At 40.7% G+C, this 21803-nt stretch overlaps 1 protein-coding gene and 1 long non-coding RNA gene across 2 annotated transcripts; one reads left to right on the top strand and one right to left on the bottom strand.

Annotated features, from left to right (window-relative positions):
* Window positions 1-227: 227 nt before the first annotated feature.
* zgc:113054 (uncharacterized protein LOC541322 homolog) lies at window positions 228-17847 on the top strand. Its single transcript, XM_035777293.2, has 11 exons — window positions 228-577; window positions 2116-2305; window positions 2395-2486; window positions 2582-2814; window positions 3108-3344; window positions 3421-3495; window positions 3688-3904; window positions 4933-5141; window positions 5789-5861; window positions 10387-10504; window positions 16891-17847. Exons 1-11 carry the CDS (start codon window positions 562-564, stop codon window positions 17084-17086), a joined length of 1656 nt encoding a protein of 551 aa, XP_035633186.1. The 5' UTR covers window positions 228-561; the 3' UTR covers window positions 17087-17847.
* On the bottom strand, window positions 12232-14518 carry LOC127932162 (uncharacterized). The gene is made up of 3 exons (XR_008144403.1): window positions 14387-14518; window positions 13091-13665; window positions 12232-12851 (listed from the first exon to the last, which is right to left on the bottom strand). It is a non-coding gene; the product is annotated as an uncharacterized LOC127932162 (long non-coding RNA).
* Window positions 17848-21803: the final 3956 nt, after the last annotated feature.

Raw genomic sequence — 21803 nt, 5'->3', positions numbered from 1 at the left:
AGTAAAGTGATCATTCATGTCTTTGTATTGAGCTAATAATCCATTCTATTTTATTTTAACAGTTGAATGATTTCACATTTTACATGGCTCATTTTAACACTTCAGCACCTCGTGACAAAAGTGTAGACATGATGGAAACAATTTGTATTTTTCTTTCATTACACAAGTGGCCTTTTTAACGTCTGGATGCCTGAGCTGGACAGATATCGTGGCGCTTGACTTGGTTGAAGGTCAGCTCCATTAGACATAGCTGTGTTATACGGTTTGCGCCCACGTGATGACAGTAAAACGACCCGAAAAAACGTTGTCGCGAAAGGTTTACACAAAAAGTTTGACATCGATAGACAGATCTTACAGGTCAACGGACACGTGGGCGGAACTACTGTGTGGGAAACGAGGAGTTTATTTTGGGGAGTTTCGTAAGCCATCAGTAAAGATACATTTACACAACTGAAACGGGGTTAAGCTATATAGATAGACAGACAGCTGCGTTGCCAGTCGCCCTTTGTGATTTGACAACTTGTTGTCTATTTTGTATTACGAACGCCGTGGAAAGTCACCATGCAGGCCGCCAAAGGTATGTCGGGTCTTTTTCACAGAACTAGCTATGATTGCAGAAGCTCGAAAGAATGAATTTGGTTGGGCTTGTTAGTTGCAGGAGAATGTCGCGGGGAAACATCAACTGGAAAGATCATAGGACACTTAAATAGTATATTCGTAATAATCCACTATTTGTGCATTATAAAACTAAACATTATTTATATTAATTGTAATTAAATTAAATAACCTACATATAGGACTAGCTAGATGTGGTTAAGAGGTCAATGCATGGACGCAGCCGTGGGGACCCCGGATTGGCGCATATTGAACAAATCTGATCTAACAAAGTGGAGATTCGTCAAGATTGATGTATTGTAACATGCCCACAATTTAGTTACTAACGTCCGATTTGAACGTATGTGGTTGTTTTCGCTGCATAACATTTAGAATTGGTCCCTTTTCAGGTTTAGAATAAGTGAATGATTAATGCTAGTTTCCTAACTCCCGTTTGTAGTATCGCTCGCATACAGAAATCGGTGGTGGTAGTCTAGTTTTGAACTGTATTGTAGTCGATTGGTGACGATGGCATTAACATGTATTGGGGGTCACATCTATACAAGCAGTTTACTCCGATTTTTACATTAACATATTGTGAAATACACATAAACAATAGCCTAAATGTATGAGGTACCATAAGGCATCTTTCACCCACGCGTTTCGATGGCATATCCATGGTTTTGGTCGAGTTCCATTGACATCTTTACCGCATCTCTAGGAACATACACTTATAACCCCGCCTGTTGCAGTTATTTATTGGGCTCATCCGTACTTCCTAGAGCTGTATGTCCATCTAGTGGTATAGTTATGTAATGACACAGAGTAGTCTATGAATTGTCCAGTGGGAAAAGTACCCAACTGTCACTTGAGTAAAAAGTCACACAGCAAAATACTACTATACTAAATAGTAAAAGTATGAAAGTATTTGGTTTTAAATATACTTAAGTATAAAAAGTAAATGTAATTGCTAAAATATTCTTAAGTATCAAAAGTAAAAGTATAAATACTTTTACATTCTTTACATTAAGCAAACCAGACGGCACAAATATATATTTTTATTCACGGATAGCCATGGTCACGCTCCCAACACTCCAACATCATTTACAGACAAAACATTTGTGTTTAGTGAGTCCGCCAGATCAGAGGCAGTAGGGAGGACCAGGGATGTTCTCTTGATAAGTGCGTATCATATGTAACATTCCATATTTAACAAGTACTTTTGGGTGTCAGAGAAAATGTATGGAGTAAAAAGTACATAATTTTCTTATGAATGTAATGGAGTAAAAGTTCTCAAATATATATTAAAGTACAGATACCCCCCCAAAATTACTTAAGCAGTACTTTAATTTTTTACTTAAGTACTTTACACCATTGGAATTCCATATTATTATAATGTCACTCATTCTCTGTATCACCCCCCTTCCATCTCAAATTGTTCATTAGTATAATAGCCTACTGTACTCATTAGGCCTATACTGTATAGGTTTGTGTACAGTTTTGGTCTTGTGTTCTCTGCAGTCTCTGACACCCCGATGGAGTTCATGGTGGATTTCTTAAACAAAGCCAAGGAGATAGCAGATAGCAATGCCAACATTCCAGAGGAACTGAGGGTCAACCTACAGAAGGCCCTGGACATAGCGTGTGGTCTGGACGGCTACCTGGAGAAAATGAGCAGCCAGGAAAGTGCACCTCTCGCTGAGCTGTATCAGTGAGTAATTCTCTTGTCCGTCCCACAGACACAGTTCACATGGATGCTTTCTGATGCACATTCTTACTTAATCCCATGCGGATGTGTAGGAAAACGATGGAACACGACTGGGATAAAGTATTCGAGGACGGCAAGACTCAGTTTCGGCTTCCAAAAGAGTGCATCACTGGGCATGTGGAAGGTGAGACATCTCTATTGGGTACAGTTGTGTAGATGCTTGGTTAGAGATACATATTTAAGTAGTGCTAAATATTTGTCTTGATGTTTCATTGGCAGGCCAGACTCTGAAAATGCTGGTTCACATGAGTAAAGCCAAGAGGATCCTAGAGATAGGCATGTTCACAGGGTATGGTGCTCTCTCAATGGCTGAAGGACTGCCTGAGGATGGGTCACTGGTTGCCTGTGAGATTGAGCAATATCTTAAAGAATTTGCTAAGCCCATATTTGACAGGTCTCCACATGGCAAGAAGATAACAGTGAAGATTGGTTCTGCCATGGATAGCTTGAAGGTGACTAACTACGTGTTGTGTAACTACATTGATTAAGTTTAGGCTGCAGTGATTACACATGTTAGTCTACTTGCATAATAACCACGTTATGTAGTTACATGCATATACAATGCAAACCAAATCACTTAAAGGAACAAAACTATTTGTAAGTGTAATAAATATGAGTACAATAAATAGCCAATTATATATATAACAACCATTATACCTAAGTAAAAGGCTATACACTGTATCAGTGTATCTAGCTCATTGACAGTGAATGGTCCGGCTCTCTGATAATATTGTCTCTTTTAAAGGATCTGGCTGCAGCAGGCGAGCAGTTTGACATGGTCTTTATCGACGCAGACAAGAACAACTACATCAACTACTACAAGTTCATCCTGGACCACAACCTCCTACGGCTGAGTGGTGTGATATGTGTGGATAACTCTCTGTTCAAGGCTAAGGTCTACCTAAAGGACACCGCTGATGTCAACGGGCTGGCGCTTCGAGATTTTAACCAGTTTGTGAAGAGTGATCTTCGTGTGGAGCAGGTGAGTGGAGAGACATGTCTAATTATTACTGGGTGTTTACTCCTGTGTTAGTAAAGAAGGTTTTTCTTTTTGTAAGGTCATTGTCCCCCTCAGAGATGGCATCAGTATCATCCGCAGAGTACCCATGGCAACAGCATGTGCAGGCACACAGGTAACATGTGACACATCCTCAGTCCGAACCACACTTAGTGCCCATGCTAAAAGGAAAAGAAAATGACTATCATTGTTGTCATTGACAGCTGTAGTTACTACCATGAGTCAAATGGTGACTTTACAGTACTTAAAAGCTCATACAGACTTTTCCCTTCACACTTATAACTCACTTGTGTGTGACTTGTCTCAGAGCAAGGTAACAGACGATGAGGTATTCCGGGGCTTGAACGGGAGGTCGATCCTGGACCGGATGCGTCTGGACGGCAGGGTGGCCTATGTGACGGGGGCAGGCCAAGGTATAGGCAGGGCGTTCGCACATGCCCTAGGAGAGGCCGGTGCCAAAGTGGCTGTGGTAGACCTGGACCAAGGGAAGGCTGAGGGCGTGGCAGAGGAGCTCACACTGAAAGGTAAGGCTTTGGCATTAGCACACACCACTATGATTGTCACAATGTTGGATTTTCATATTAACCTTCCATGTATTACCAGCAGATGGTGCTCTACTGTCAGGGAAAAGTCAAGGAAATACTTTACATCATTGTTCCCCTACTAGCGGCCCAAGATTTGAATTGTTTTATATTATTATTGTTGGATATTATGTAAAAATACCCCCACGCATAATAGAGAGATATACGCTACACTGAGTGTACAAAAGATTAGGAACACCTTTCTAATATTGAGTTTGCACCCCTCCCTTTTGCCCTCAGAACAGCCTCAATTCAACAGGGCATGGACTCTACAAGGTGTCGAAAGCATTCCACAGGGTTGCTGACCCATACTGACTCCCACTGTTGTGTCAAGTTGGCTGAAACCCAGCAGCTTTGCAGTTCTTAACACAAACCGGTGCGCCTGGCACCTACTACCATACACCATTCAGAGGCACTTAAATCTTTGTCTTTCCCATTCACCCTCTGAATGGCACACGCATACAATCCATTTCTCAATTGTAGCAAGGTTTAAAAATACTTCTTTAACCTGTCTCCTCCCCTTCATCTAAACTGATTGAAGTGGATTTAACACGTGACATCAATAAGGGATCATAGCTTTCACCTGGTCAGTCTATCATGGATAGAGCAGGTGTTGCTAATGTTTTGTACACTCAGTGTATGTGATTGTATGCAAACGTAAGCCAGGTTTGAATGATTGTTTTAGTGAAATATTATATCTGTTTTGGCTTCTTGCGGTCACTTTGTAGTCTACAAATTATTTGTAATTATGTTCCGACCCCCTGACCTTCCGCTCAAGAAACCATCGCCTGAATCTAGTTCATTATCCCTGTTGTATATTGTAATCTGATTATATTATATTTTCAGACAAAACTTTAATCTGTACCACATGGCACCACATTTTGCATATGAAGACACAAAATAGTAATAATATCAATAATTTCGAACTTGCCTATTATTGCATTTTAAATTGCCACTACTTTTTCATCCAGGGATAAATTGCATTGCGATTACTGCTGACATCAGCAAATCGTTAGATGTTGAGAGGATGATTGACATCATTGTGTCCAAATGGGGAGTGATCCAAATAGCATGCAACAACGCAGGGATCAACATGAACTCAGCCAGTGAAGACACCAGTCTGGAAGAGTGGGACCAAACCTTTGATGTCAACTTGAGGGGGACCTTCATGTGTTGTCAGGTGTGTGATTCCTCTACAGTATTCTGTTGTAAGCCTAGGCCACTTATAGGGGATGCCTGATCTGCACTATCATCTAGGATTGATGTGCCCAGCTGGTAATGCACTTGTCCCCAGTGGACCGGCTGAATGCAGTGTGAAATGGTGTTGGATTATTTTAAATTAAAACATATTTTTCAAATTCTCCCCCAACTGCCCGCCATTAAAGCTTGTTAAAGAGGAAAATGATGCCATTGCAGCCTGACTGCAGGATGCTTTATGTACGAGCCGGTCCACGGGGGAAACAAGTGTATTAACGGTTGGGCACATCAATCCAAGACGATAGTGCAGATCTAGAGCCCACTATTGGCAACCTAGGCTAGTATGCTACTGTAGGCCTGTGTGATCTATTTCATTACTCAGAGGGTCATACCAGTGGCATAAGTGTCTGGAAAATGGGAAACATGTACAGTTGTTTGCATTTGAGTTTACACGTCTAACTGTTTTGGGGGGGAATGACGTGTAAATTACACATGGAATATATGAGAGTTTGAGTTAGGGTCTATGAGTAAGTATGAATAATAATGAAAAGTGTACACACAGGGTGTCAATACTAAAAGTGTGATGAATGTTTCTAATATGTGTCCATTCTCCCTGAATTCTTGCCTCAGGCTGTAGGTCGTGTGATGCTGAAGCAAGGATATGGGAATATTATTAACACAGCGTCCATGGCCAGTCTAATAGGTGAGTGAATATTCTATCCTGTATGTTCCCTTTAGATTTCATCAACGTTTTAGAGGGAGAATGTCTTCCTTTCATCTCCATGTATGGTGAGTCAATGAGGAAGGGTGAGTCAAGTGAAGAATAATGACCTGAGCTTTGTTGCTGCATTGATATGTCTCCTATAGTACACTGAGAAGTACAGTAATGTAATACTCATCACAGTGATTTTGTGCACCTGAACATAATTGTATACGGTTTGTTTCTGTAGCGTTGCGAAACGACTTCAATGGGCTTGGTATTCTACAGTCTTACCATTTCAGTGTACTTTAGTGAACTTAAAGTGACAGAGGAGGAAACTTGGTGACCCATTTCACAAATGCAATCTATTTGTATTTTTTTTAAGTATAATTGCTAATACTGCTAATCTTCACCATATAACTGTTTATTCAGGACAATGCTATTGTGATTTATCCACCCACATTATTCTCCCGCTGCAAACACAGTTAGTTGTGATTGCTGCTCATCAAGGCACTTTTGCATCATAATAAACATCCATCTCCTGAGCTCTAGGGAGGATGTGTTAGTAAGGAAACCTGAGGTCCAACATGTAAAAGATTTCCTGTGCAACAACCCTGCCTGCCTCTGTAAAGGGCTGTGTTTAAGCAGCAGATGCTTTTACATTTGACTAAGTGCATTGTGAAATGGGAGTTATTCCCAGCCCAGTGTAAATCCTCCTACAGGTTCCTCCAGAGAAACAGTAACACTTCATCAGCAGTATAGTCATCGCCAATAAACTGCTGTGACATATGGGCCTGAGTACCAACTGCAGGGGCAATCTGTAAAACAGGGCCATGCTGGTAAATAGAGGATGGCAACAAAAAAAAGTGATCAATTACTCAGTTCCGCACAGTCCTGCAGGAATTTACTTTATTGGTCTGGACATCTGTTACAGTATTGTCATAATGAATAATCAGAGGGGACCTGTTTTAGCCAAGTAGGGTACCAAAAAGCAGCCGTGAATGTGTATTTTAATTGGACAATGACAGCTTTTTGTCTGTCTGCTGAATAAAATGTGTTTTTCCTCTCCCCTGTACATTTGAAGAGAATGATGGTAGGCCACACAAAGGAAGAGCATTTTTGACATGCTAACAAAGCTGTATTGGAGAGTAGATGTAAAGTATTTGACCTGACTAAGGAGGATAGAGAGAATCATGTCAGCGGCACGCTCATTCAGCCTGTGTACCATATTTACTTCCTATCTGTCCTGAGGACTTGAGTATGTGTAGGCCTGTGATGAAAAGGGCTCGTTTCCCCCCACTTAGAATGGGCAATATGTAGCAGGGGGGGGGATGTTAAAGAGGATTTTAGACAGTGCTCTCTTTCTCCCTCTCTAAGGATTACTGCTCTTAAAGACGGAAAACATCAATGCAGGTTTATTTGAAGGATGAAGGCCTGTTTTGAACGGTATTTTGAAGCTGTATCATCAGGTCTTCAGTGAGGATTAGCACTGTTAGGCTTTTTTAGCTGTGTTTCCTGTCCTGATAAATCGGCTTTCACCTTCAGTCTGGGTGTAAGCCCTGGGCTTTGCTCCTCCTCACGTGCTCCTCCTCTCCTCCAAGGCCGGGGTCCTACCCAAGGGCCTGCACCTCCTCCTCAGCCTCCTCACTCCATCATGGAAGCATCCTCCATCCTCTTCTCTCCTCACATCAGCTCTGTTCCTTTCTAAACAAACGAGGGACCGTGAATCTCCTGTCCACTCTGTCTCCCCAGGACCAGCCCCTGCCTCTCTGCAGCTGTGTCATATTTATCATCTCTGTTCCGACCGAAGCAATTTGGCAGTGAGATCAAGGGGCGACGAGGTTAACTACTAAAGTTGTATGTAACTTGGAGGCTTCCCTGTGATGATTAATCAACCAGAGGGAAATTAGCCGCTGTCCAAGCATCCCATGCAGTGTGCAGCATCTGTGATGGTCAAGGCAAACGAATGGTGTGTTGCCTTTGTTGCTGAAGATGGTGCGTAACTGGACATTACAAGCAATTATTTTGACATGGCTTTATCCACAGGGTCCCAAGTACCTAATGGAGGTGTTTTCATGTAGCATGCAGTAGAAACCAGGGTGCTGAGTTATGATTGAAATGAAGAAATAAATAATATGCAGGGGTACTCGAGTGGCGCAGCGGTCTAATGTACTGCATCTTAGTGCAAGAGGCGTCACTACAATCTCTGGTTCGTATCCAGGCTGTATCACATCCAGCCGTGATTGGTAGTAGCATAGGGAGGTGCACAATTGGCTCAGCGTCGTCCGGGGTAGGCCGTCATTGTAAATAAGAATTTGTTCTTAACGGACTTGCCTAGTTAAATAAAGGTTAAAAAAATAATTACTCTCAGAGAAAGTCTACATTGTAGTGTGTGTTTCATGGTTATTAGAGGGCTAAGGTTTGTCTTTTGGACTTTGAGTGCAGTTTATATGGTTATTCCACATTTTGTTGAATTCAAAATGGATGAAATTGATTTTTCCCCACCCATCTACACACAATAACCTATAATGACAAAGTGAAAACATGTTTTTAGAAATGTTAGCAAATTTAATTGAAAATGAAAACATTTACATAATTATTCACACCCCTGAGTCAATACTTTGTAGAAGCAACTTTGATGGTGATTACACTTTGAGTCGTCTCAGGTATGTCTGTATAAACTCTACACATCTGGTTTGGGGATTTTCTCCCGTTCTTTCTTGCAGATTTTCTCAAGCTCTGTTAAGTTAGATGGGGAGAGGCGGTGAACAGCAATCTTCAAGTCTTAGGATTCAAGTCTGGGCTTTGGCTGGGCCGTTCAAGGACTTTCACTTTCTTGTTCTGAAGCTATTCCAGCATTGCTTTTGCTGTATGCTTTGGGTCATTGTCCTGTTGGAACGTAAATCTTCTCCCGAGTCTCAGGTCGATTCACTCTGAAGCAGCTTCTAATCAAGGAATTGTCTGTTGTGCCTGGTTTTCTCCAGCGCTTTGAATTCAGGCCAAAGAGTTACATTTTTGTCTCATCAGGCCACAGAATCTTTTGCCTTGTGCTCTGTCTTTCACATGCATTTTTGCAAACTCCAGGCGCTGCTGTCGTATATTTTTCTCAGAAGTTGTCCTTCTGACAGGGTCTCCCATCTCAGCCAACAAACTCTGTAGTTCTGTCAGAGTGGTCATTGGGTTCTTGATCACCTCCCAAGGTCCTTCTTGCCCAGTTGCTCTAGGCAGAGTCTGCGTAGTTCCATATTTTTTTTATTTCCCAATGATGGAGACCACTGTGCTTTTGGAAACTTTCAACACTAGTATTTGTTATATACTCTTCCCCAGATATATGCCTCAACACAATTCATGGTATAGTTTCTGCTCTGACAAAGATTTGTCCGTCGGACTGCCAGATGGTGAAGCGTGATTAATCACTCCTGGGAATGCGTTTCCACTGCTCCAAAGTCCAATGGCGGCGAGCTTTACACCACTCTAGCCGACGCTTGGCATTTCTCATGGTGATCTTAGGCTTGTGTGCGGCTGCTCGGCCATGGAAACCCATTTCATGAAGCTCCCGACAAACAGTGCTGGTGCTGATGTTGCTTCCAGGGGCAGTTTGGAGCATGGTAGTGAGACCATTTTTACATGCTTAAGCACTCGGTGGTCCCGTTCCTTGAGCTTCTATGGCCTACCACTTCACGGCTGAGCTATTGTTGCTCCGTCGTTTACACTTAGCAAAAACAGCACTTACAGTTGACCAGCCAGGGCAGCTCTAGTAAGGAAGAAATTTAACGAGCTGACCTGTTGGAAAGGTGGCATCCTATGATGGTGCCACGTTGAAAGTCATTGAGCTCTTCAGTAAGGCTTATCTACTACCAATGTTTGTCTATGGAGATTGCATGGATGTGTGCTTGATTTTATTCACCTGTCAGCAATGGGTGTGGCTGAAATAGCCGAATCCACTCATTTGAAGGTATGGTCACATACTTTTGTATATATATATATATATATATATATATATATATATATATATATTGTACACTGCCAACTGTGGGACCTTATATAGGTGTGTTCCTTTCTAAATCATGTCCAAACAATTTAATTGGCCACAGGTGGACTCCAATCAAGTTGTAGTGACATCTCAAAGATGATCAAAGGAAATTGGATGCACCTGAGCAAAATGTGGAGTGTCATAGCAAAAGGGTGTGAATACTTATGTAAATTAGATATTTTTGTATTTCATTTTCAATAAATTTGCTAACATTTCTAAAAACAATGTTTTTACTTTTTCATTATTGGACATTGTGTGTTGATGGGTGAGGGTAATTTTTATTATTTAATCCATTTTTTATTCAGCCTGTAACACAATGAAATGTGGAATAAGTCAAGGTGTATAAAAACTCTCAGGAATGAACTGTATGTGTTTTAATTAGTTCAAGTTTAGTTTAAAACAAGTGATGGACAACAATACAGATCAAATATATACATAAACCTATGCAGGTGTAGTTGGACCAATACTACTTGACTTGATTTGTCCCCTCTGCAGTGCCCCATCCACAGAAGCAGCTTGCCTACAACACCTCAAAGGCAGGAGTGGTCAAACTGACACAGACACTTGGCACAGAGTGGATTGACAGAGGGGTCCGAGTTAACTGCATCTCACCGTAAGTTTGTGTCCCAAATGTTAGTTTTATTAAATGGCCTGGCTTCAGAATAGGCCTATAGTGTCAATGTCAGATCTTATCTGTATCGCCATGCCACAACAGTTCACACATCACAAATACTTTTTAAAATTTCAATCCTAACTTTGATTTAAGAATGTACACATACAAACTGTCCATGGACTTCAAGCCCATCTATTCTGAACAAAAATATAAATGCAACATGGAACAATTTAAATGATTTTTACTGAGTTACAGTTCATATAAGAAAATCATTAGGCCCTAATCTATGGATTTCACATGACTGGACAGGGGTGCAAACATGGGGAGCAAGGCCCACCCACTGGGGAGCAAGGCCCGGCCAATCAGAATGAGTTTTTCCCTACAAAAGGGCTTTATTACAGACAGAAATACTCCTCAGTTTCATCAGCTGTCGGGGTAGCTGGTCCCAGACAGGTGAATAAGCCGGTCCTGGAGGTCCTGGGCTGGCGTGGTTACACATGGTCTGCGGTTGTGAAGCCGGTTGGACATACTGCCAAATTCTCTAAAACGACTTTGGAGGCAGCATATAAATGAACATTCAATTTTCTAGCAAAGTCTCTGGTGGACATTCCTGCAGTCAGCATGCCAATTGCACATTCCCTCAACTTGATATATCTGTGGCATTGTGTTGTGTGACCAAACTGCACATTTTAGTGGCCTTTTTCCCCCAGTACCAGGTGCACCTGTGTAATGATCATGCTGTTTAATCAGCTTCTTGATATGCCACACCTGTCAGGTGGATGGATTATCTTGGCAAAGAAGAAATGCTCACTAATAGGGATGTAACCAAAACAGAAAAGCTTTCTGTGCATATGGAACATTTCTGGGATCTTTTATTTCACTTCATGAAACTTTACATTTTTGTTCAGTATGTATTGCTATTTGTTGAGCTGCCAAGAACAGTAATGATGAGAAGCGATTGAGTGTTTTCCTCCATTGTAAAAGTTCCATTTAAGCCCTCAATGTGCTCAGGCTTAATTAGATGGCGTCTTTAGGGAGGAATCAAACAAACACTTGCTCTAATTGTTATATTCAATTAGGAAATCAAATGAGCATCCTCACTCCAAGTGTCTCCACAACAATAGCACATTGTTTGTATCTAGTTGTCTGTGAAGCTGTGCGGCGGTGAAGAAGAGAACAGAGGAACACTTCGCTGCGCTGTGTATGTGTGTGTTAAGTCGAGCATCCCTTAGCCCCAGCGAATCCGTCCGGTGGCTCGGCATGCGGGGCCCGTCACCACACCCAGAACAAAGCGCCCACTCTGCTTTATTTATCGACAGCTTGTTTGCTCATTTTAATTTGCAAAGAAGCAATTCTTTCCCCCTTCTAACTGGCTGTCTCAATGGGGCGCTGATTTCATAGAAGTGACAGTCAGTAAATATGCATAAAAAAGGGACACAATTAGCGAGTGCGAGGTTGACTGCAGCCTGATTTCATTGGCAACTTTAGCCGCGCCGGTGATAAGCTGCATTATCTAGAAAATTGGTTGAGGGAAAACAGCACCTCTGATTGCCAGGAAAGGTTCCAGATAACAGGGCGCTGAAGAGAAATATAATTGAGGTGGAATATGTTAACCAAGGTGTCACATGCTTCTTGGAGCCGCTAATTTATCCAAATGTTGGAATTTGTATCAAGGCACAGCCAGGAATACTGCATGCCTAACATGTCGGGGACGGGCTAAAGATGAGTTGACCGTGAAGCTTTTAGTTACTTTCATAATGATTGTGTGAAAAGCCTGAAGTCGTCTCACATTAGACACAGCTGTGTTGACACGTTTATCCAAATGATATATTTCAATAGGTGGAGAGAAAATCATTGGTCATGATAGATTAATGCTGACACAAGCATTGTCTAAACATGAAAGTACCTAAGTCTCAGAGGAGGAAATCACTATAGTACTATATTACGAATCACTATAGTACTATAGTACGAATCACTATAGTACTATAGTACGAATCACTATAGTACTATAGTACTAATCACTATAGTACTATAGTACTAATCACTATAGTACTAATCACTATAGTACTATAGTACTAATCACTATAGTACTATAGTACTAATCGCTATAGTACTAATCACTATAGTACCAACATACCTGTTTCTTTTAAATGCCACTCAAGCACAATGCCTGAGAATCAAACCAGCTAAAGCACATATCAGGCAGGGAGACGCAGAGAAAGTGATAATGTACAGGCTCCTGAAAGCAAATTATACCTAGGGTCCTGTCGTACCCGGTGGTGCTTCCTGCGACGTGCCAGTCATTTAACACCACGCGTCCCACTGTAAATATCATCAGAGATGTACCCTTTTTTAACACCACGCGTCCCACTGTAAATATCATCAGAGATGTACCCTTTTTTAACACCACGCGTCCCACTGTAAATATCATCAGAGATGTACCCTTTTTTAACACCACGCGTCCCACTGTAAATATCATCAGAGATGTACCCTTTTTTAACACCACGCGTCCCACTGTAAATATCATCAGAGATGTACCCTTTTTTAACACCACGCGTCCCACTGTAAATATCATCAGAGATGTACCCTTTTTTAACACCACGCGTCCCACTGTAAATATCATCAGAGATGTACCCTTTTTTAACACCACGCGTCCCACTGTAAATATCATCAGAGATGTACCCTTTTTTAACACCACGCGTCCCACTGTAAATATCATCAGAGATGTACCCTTTTTTAACACCACGCGTCCCACTGTAAATATCATCAGAGATGTACCCTTTTTTAACACTACGCGTCCCACTGTAAATATCATCAGAGATGTACCCTTTTTAACACCACGCGTCCCACTGTAAATATCATCAGAGATGTACCCTTTTTTAACACCACGCGTCCCACTGTAAATATCATCAGAGATGTACCCTTTTTTAACACTACGCGTCCCACTGTAAATATCATCAGAGATGTACCCTTTTTAACACCACGCGTCCCACTGTAAATATCATCAGAGATGTACCCTTTTTTAACACCACGCGTCCCACTGTAAATATCATCAGAGATGTACCCTTTTTTTAAACTACGCGTCCCACTGTAAATATCATCAGAGATTGACCCTTTTTTAACACTACGCGTCCCACTGTAAATATCATCAGATATGTACCCTTTTTTAAAACTACGCGTCCCACTGTAAATATCATCAGAGATGTACCCTTTTTTAACACCACGCGTCCCACTGTAAATATCATCAGAGATGTACCCTTTTTTAACACTACGCGTCCCACTGTAAATATCATCAGAGATGTACCCTTTTTAACACCACGCGTCCCACTGTAAATATCATCAGAGATGTACCCTTTTTTAACACTACGCGTCCCACTGTAAATATCATCAGAGATGTACCCTTTTTAACACTACGCGTCCCACTGTAAATATCATCAGAGATGTACCCTTTTTTAACACCACGCGTCCCACTGTAAATATCATCAGAGATGTACCCTTTTTAACACTACGCGTCCCACTGTAAATATCATCAGAGATGTACCCTTTTTTAACACTACGCGTCCCACTGTAAATATCATCAGAGATGTACCCTTTTTTAACACTACGCGTCCCACTGTAAATATCATCAGAGATGTACCCTTTTTTAACACTACGCGTCCCACTGTAAATATCATCAGAGATGTACCCTTTTTTAACACTACGCGTCCCACTGTAAATAAATATCATCAGAGATGTACCCTTTTTTTTAAACTACGCGTCCCACTGTAAATATCATAAGAGATGTACCCTTTTTTAACACCACGCGTCCCACTGTAAATATCATCAGAGATGTACCCTTTTTTAACACTACGCGTCCCACTGTAAATATCATCAGATATGTACCCTTTTTTAAACTACGCGTCCCACTGTAAATATCATAAGAGATGTACCCTTTTTTAACACCACGCGTCCCACTGTAAATATCATCAGAGATGTACCCTTTTTTAAACTACGCGTCCCACTGTAAATATCATAAGAGATGTACCCTTTTTTAACACCACGCGTCCCACTGTAAATATCATCAGAGATGTACCCTTTTTTAAACTACGCGTCCCACTGTAAATATCATAAGATGTACCCTTTTTTAACACCACGCGTCCCACTGTAAATATCATCAGAGATGTACCCTTTTTAACACTACGCGTCCCACTGTAAATATCATCAGAGATGTACCCTTTTTAACACCACGCGTCCCACTGTAAATATCATCAGAGATGTACCCTTTTTTAACACCACGCGTCCCACTGTAAATATCATCAGAGATGTACCCTTTTTTAACACTACGCGTCCCACTGTAAATATCATCAGAGATGTACCCTTTTTAACACCACGCGTCCCACTGTAAATATCATCAGAGATGTACCCTTTTTTAACACCACGCGTCCCACTGTAAATATCATCAGAGATGTACCCTTTTTTTAAACTACGCGTCCCACTGTAAATATCATCAGAGATTGACCCTTTTTTAACACTACGCGTCCCACTGTAAATATCATCAGATATGTACCCTTTTTTAAAACTACGCGTCCCACTGTAAATATCATCAGAGATGTACCCTTTTTTAACACCACGCGTCCCACTGTAAATATCATCAGAGATGTACCCTTTTTTAACACCACGCGTCCCACTGTAAATATCATCAGAGATGTACCCTTTTTTAACACCACGCGTCCCACTGTAAATATCATCAGAGATGTACCCTTTTTTAACACTACGCGTCCCACTGTAAATATCATCAGAGATGTACCCTTTTTTAACACTACGCGTCCCACTGTAAATATCATCAGAGATGTACCCTTTTTTAACACCACGCGTCCCACTGTAAATATCATCAGAGATGTACCCTTTTTTAACACTACGCGTCCCACTGTAAATATCATCAGAGATGTACCCTTTTTTTAAACTACGCGTCCCACTGTAAATATCATCAGAGATGTACCCTTTTTTAACACCACGCGTCCCACTGTAAATATCATCAGAGATGTACCCTTTTTTTAAACTACGCGTCCCACTGTAAATATCATCAGAGATGTACCCTTTTTTAACACTACGCGTCCCACTGTAAATAAATATCATCAGAGATGTACCCTTTTTTAACACTACGCGTCCCACTGTAAATATCATCAGAGATGTACCCTTTTTTAACACCACGCGTCCCACTGTAAATATCATCAGAGATGTACCCTTTTTAACACTACGCGTCCCACTGTAAATATCATCAGATATGTACCCTTTTTTAAACTACGCGTCCCACTGTAAATATCATAAGAGATGTACCCTTTTTTAACACCACGCGTCCCACTGTAAATATCATCAGAGATGTACCCTTTTTTAAACTACGCGTCCCACTGTAAATATCATAAGAGATGTACCCTTTTTTAACACCACGCGTCCCACTGTAAATATCATCAGAGATGTACCCTTTTTTAAACTACGCGTCCCACTGTAAATATCATAAGATGTACCCTTTTTTAACACCACGCGTCCCACTGTAAATATCATCAGAGATGTACCCTTTTTTAACACTACGCGTCCCACTGTAAATAAATATCATCAGAGATGTACCCTTTTTTAACACTACGCGTCCCACTGTAAATATCATCAGAGATGTACCCTTTTTTAACACCACGCGTCCCACTGTAAATATCATCAGATATGTACCCTTTTTTAACACTACGCGTCCCACTGTAAATATCATCAGAGATGTACCCTTTTTTAACACTACGCGTCCCTACTGTAAATATCATCAGAGATGTACCCTTTTTTAACACCACGCGTCCCACTGTAAATATCATCAGATATGTACCCTTTTTTAACACTACGCGTCCCACTGTAAATATCATCAGAGATGTACCCTTTTTTAACACTACGCGTCCCACTGTAAATATCATCAGAGATGTACCCTTTTTTAACACTACGCGTCCCTACTGTAAATATCATCAGAGATGTACCCTTTTTTAACACCACGCGTCCCACTGTAAATATCATCAGAGATGTACCCTTTTTTAACACTACGCGTCCCACTGTAAATAAATATCATCAGAGATGTACCCTTTTTTAACACTACGCGTCCCTACTGTAAATATCATAAGAGATGTACCCTTTTTTAACACCACGCGTCCCACTGTAAATATCATCAGAGATGTACCCTTTAACACCACGCGTCCCACTGTAAATATCATCAGAGATGTACCCTTTTTCTGAAGGGTAATTGGGTTTATTTATTATTTTATTTTGGTTACCAAAGTGGTGGCTCTGAAATGCCACACTGCTGTCACTCCTGGCTTTGAAGTCTGATGTCTCCGAATTCTCTTTCCCTCCATCTCTGTCTCCCTTTTTCTTTTCAGCGGGATTGTTGACACCCCTCTCATCCACTCGGAGAGTTTGAGGCCTCTGGTGCAGCGCTGGCTGTCAGATATCCCTGCTGGACGACTGGCTCTAGTGACAGACCTGCAAGCTGCAGTGGTCTACTTGGCATCTGACGCCTCTGACTACATGACAGGGCATAACTTAGTCATAGAGGGTGGGCAAAGTCTGTGGTAGAGAGAGGGAGAAGCTTAATTTTTCCCACCCTTGGTTCACTCTTGGGAATAGACACCCCACCGCAGGTGGCTGGTGGCACATTAATTAGGGAGACTGACTCATAGTAATGGCTGGAATGGAATGATATGGAACACTTGGCTTCCATGTGTTTGATTTCACTCCATTCCAGCCATTATTATGAGCCGTCCTCCCCTCATCAGCCTCCTGTGGCGACCACTGTGACTGATCTCCACAGGGAAGACTAGAGTAACAGAGATTAGGTCAGAGTGATTACCTCCCTGGTTTACCATTATGTCAGATTGGAGATTATTTTACAGTTTCATATAGTAGTCTTCACATAAAAGGGACATTTATTTCCACACAGTTGTGCTTTCATATCCCTATAATTTTCTTGACAGAAATGCACACTTTGTCGCAAATCCTTTTTACGCCTTCTACATGGTGCTATCCTTTGGACATCTGTGTTTTTATACAGAAACATTTTTCACGCTGGAATCTGTGAGTGACTCTTATAAACAGGTTTTGACACCATTTGCCCTATCAGAGGTATTTGTTTCGTAAGTGAAGAGTACTTGAAACGGGTTCATAGTTCAAGATTTTAATACACTGAATGCATGCTGCTTTCTACTGTGCAAGTGCAGTACGTACTGGATATTAGATTGTGAAAGATGGGTTGGGCATAGTAGAAAGTACTGAGATGTGTATGACAAGATACTGTACGAAATACAGTCGGTTTATAAAATAAACAATATCAAACTTAATATTGTAACTAATCCTTTCCTTATGGGGACTACATACTGAACACACATATATGGTTTCAAAGCTAACTAGACATTCTATGCATATAAATGTGTAATAACTCCCTGTTTGACAGTTCTGGGATGGTTGTGTTTCTCCGGGTACCATAGTGTACCCCCCTCCTTCAGCTCTTCTCTCATGGTTTTGCTGATTGGTCCCCCAAGTGGTGCTTACAGTCCACATCTTAATTGCTCCCTGTACTGTTTATGTGCTGCAAAACAATGCTTAAAGGAGGTTAGCTGAGGGCACGGCCTTAGTCACTGCAATTATACCAAAGGAGTGTCCAATTAGCACCATCCATGCAATGAGACGGTGCTTGTTTGTGTGAGAAACTTCTCGCTATCAGTGGCCATACTCAGATTTACATAATGGGGTCCCTTATTAACCGGGCTAGTGAGTGAGAGGATCCCGTTTAGATATGGAAAGATCTGACGATCTCTGCATTTCAGTTGCATTTAGTGTAGAAGACATACTAAACCTGCATGGTAGATAGACACAACTTCCTCACAGGACAATATCAGAAATTTGATTTCTGTAAACAGTGAATGTAAGAATTTATCCAGAATTACCTAATAAACATCTTAATATAACGAGAGTAGAATATTAGTTAGGCATTTTGTCAGATGGCCACAAAGGGGCAGTCTAGAGATGGGGAGGTACAGATATTTGCTGTTCTCTACCTTTCAGTATACAGGATAATCACTGTTTGAATGTGGGGTTATCAAGAACATTATTTGCCATTATCCGAGGGTAGCAACAAAGGGTCTGCTATATGTTTATGTGAGGAAATTATAATTGAAATGACATCCGCAATTCTAGTGTGCAAACAGCTGGACATGGGAATGAATCTGTGGTGAAATGTTGAAAAAACGCAATGTACAGTACTTTCAATTAAAATGAAACAAATAGTTACATTTCCAATGTATGAAACATGTCATTACTGTATATTCATCTGTTGCTACTGCTTGCCAAGAGATGAGGTGAGTAATTGTCGAGGTTCACTAATTGTTATGCAGGTATCTACACAGTTTATGTTGGGAATTGTAATAACTGTTCTGATTGTAATCTACTGTCTTAATCTTAACTAAAGACAAACATTTATATGTCAGTTAACAACTTAAGTTGTGGTTTTCCATTAGTTGTACCTAAACACAGGTCGACTGGGGTCATGCATACAGTAGGTGTATCATTTTGTCAATTCATTAAAGTGTAGCCTATAGTTTTTAAGGCATAACTATTGTAGCATTCACAGCAAGATGTTAAACTCCATCCTCTGTACTGCTGCCTACAACACCACACTTTAGTCAGGAGTTTATTCACAGCATAATTCAGTCTCAACTGTTTTGATGTTATTATGTTTTGTATTGCTCTAAACGGTTTCAAAGCCCTTTTTGAAGATCTTGTTTTCCCTGGAAAGTGCAGCCATGAGCCAAATTCTGTATTTTGAGCTGAAAATGTGATCTCTCCAAACCTATGGCTTGCTTCATGAGGTGTAAGTGATCTTGAATACATTATTTATGACCTCCTTGTGCTGCAATTACGCTCAGTAGCGAGGCCCGCGAAAATGCCGGTGTTGTGCTAAAGAGTTCTTCAGCACAAAAGTACTTGTGCCCTCACACTTCAAATCAACTTTGATTAATGTCCATGTTTGTCCTGGAATGCAACATTTTACAGCAGAAGGAAATCGTGAGTAGCCCTGGGTCGATGCGACAACAGGAGGAGACTACACAGAGCGGAGCACAGCCTGTATCTGGGTGAGAGAGTACGTCAGGGTTTATAGATGGCATATTAACATTTGACAACATCAATACCCTTTTATTGATGTATTTTATCATGCCTCAGCCCTAGTGTAGTGAGTGAGATATTTGAAAATGAAATGTAAAGCCTTTATTAATGGAACTAAGGTTCTTACAACAGTAGGTCTACATGACCCATTGTGTCAATGAAGTGTGGACAAAATCAATTATTTAAAATCATTTTACTTTTTACTTTCAACACGTCAATAAAGACTTTATTTCACTGATGTAAATACAATTAAATCACCTCATTCATCCTTTATTGTGGTCATACCATACGTTTATCAAAATTAGGAAGGGTAGTGAGTAGAAAATGGGGGACCAAGTACCTTGATAGTGTTGAAAGACAATTGACACAATAAAAGCCTCTGTCAATTTTAACAGCGTCAGAACTCTAGTAGGTAAAAGGTCCAATTACTGTTTATTTTTGACCATTTTTATTGGAAACAAATAGTGTCTTGGTAGAAAGCTATTTCTCTGGCAAGAATTTAGCTTGGACTGTCTGGGAGTGGCCTAAGTGAGGGGCCTTATTGGAGAAACCTAATGAGAGGGATATCTAATCTAAAATCTAGCTGTTATTGGCAGAGAGGTTTGAAACTCTTTGTTATTGGCCTATTCACTTCTTGTAAAACAACTTGACCTTTCAGGCGGTCTTTTCAAACAGCTTTTACACTAAAACAGCATAACCATCATTTTCACAGTATTATTCCAACCTCATAGTGTGGAAATATAAAATACCTGAAAATTGTGTTTTTAACTGCACTGGGCCTTTAACATGAGTTAACCACTGTCCTTCAAAGTTGATCAACCCCACGCCAGTAAGATAAAACAGTGGCAACACATGAAGGGAAAGACACACAGACGCCAAGTAACCTTTCCAAACGGCAGACTGCTTGACATTTTAGGGACCTTGATTCAAACTTGGGAATAATAGTGGTTTTAATTATATGCATGTTTAAATGAGCAATTATTGATACAACCTAGTTGCATAAGCCCAGGGGATGGAAATGGCCGTCAAGACTGTTTAATTCATTTTTTTAAAGCTCCTTCAAGTACATTTCATTTTCATTATACCACCACAGTTGTGTTTTCTCTGATGGTGAGGGTTGCATCAGCTCACCTGCTCGTCTCTTGCTCTAGTGTGTGTGTGTGTGTGTGTGTGTGTGGTCACAAGCTGTATAGTTGGTATGTAGAGCTCTGTGTGGCCTTGTTGGTCAGCTCATGTGTTATTCATTGGAGTCTAGTTGTGCTGTTGGCTGGTATCATGCTCACCTGGTGACTTCCACAATTTCATTTTAGGTGGCTGCTGTGCTGTGTATTGTGAGATGGGTTTCCAAGAAATAATAAAAAGGTGAACATTTTGTCAACCTGTGTTATAATTTTGTATTATATTTGAACAGAGATAGCAAACTAGATGCATACACATGCTTTATTAAAATAAATTTTTCTGGGGAGGTACCTTTCTGCTCGTTTCTCTTGTGATTTGCTTATCTCTTTTTGGTTTTTTAATCCACAGCAAAACTCATGAATTCATGATTTTCATTACCAATGGTACATCAACTGAGCCAATGCTTTTCTGACCCAGCAAATTGCTGTCAAGTCCGTTTGAAATTTACTTCCTAAAATTATTCACATTTTTAATAATTCAACTACTGTGCCTTTATTGTTTTCTGTCATTATTGCTATGACCATAGCTAAGGTGGTTACAGTATATTGATCCCTAACAATAGCTCTTGTTCCATCAACATAACAGTAAAATGAATGTGTCCATTTCCAAAGCTGTTCTGTTTTGATTCAGCTACCCACTGAATTAGCTAAATGATTTGGGCAGAATATGTTATGCATCTAATACAATACACTATTGACACTTTTGCTTTAGACAAATATATTTTATGCCATCTTAATAACAGGTGTCTAAAAACCCCTTCCAACATCCATGTCCTGTGTCTGCATTACAGATGTAGAAGGTTTTTATTCAACATCAATACAGTGTGAGGGAAACATTGTACTGCGAGTTCTCTAATTATAATGCTGCTAACGTGTTATTTCCTCCCCACGTGGGATTACTTTCATCTTCCCCATTTAAGATACACATTCTGTTTGGATACTCAAATTACAAACCC

This window comes from Oncorhynchus keta, chromosome 10, assembly GCF_023373465.1.
Source record: "Oncorhynchus keta strain PuntledgeMale-10-30-2019 chromosome 10, Oket_V2, whole genome shotgun sequence".
NCBI lineage: Eukaryota > Metazoa > Chordata > Actinopteri > Salmoniformes > Salmonidae > Oncorhynchus > Oncorhynchus keta.
Note: the sequence above shows the minus strand (reverse complement) of the source record. Positions and strands in the feature narration are given on the sequence as shown.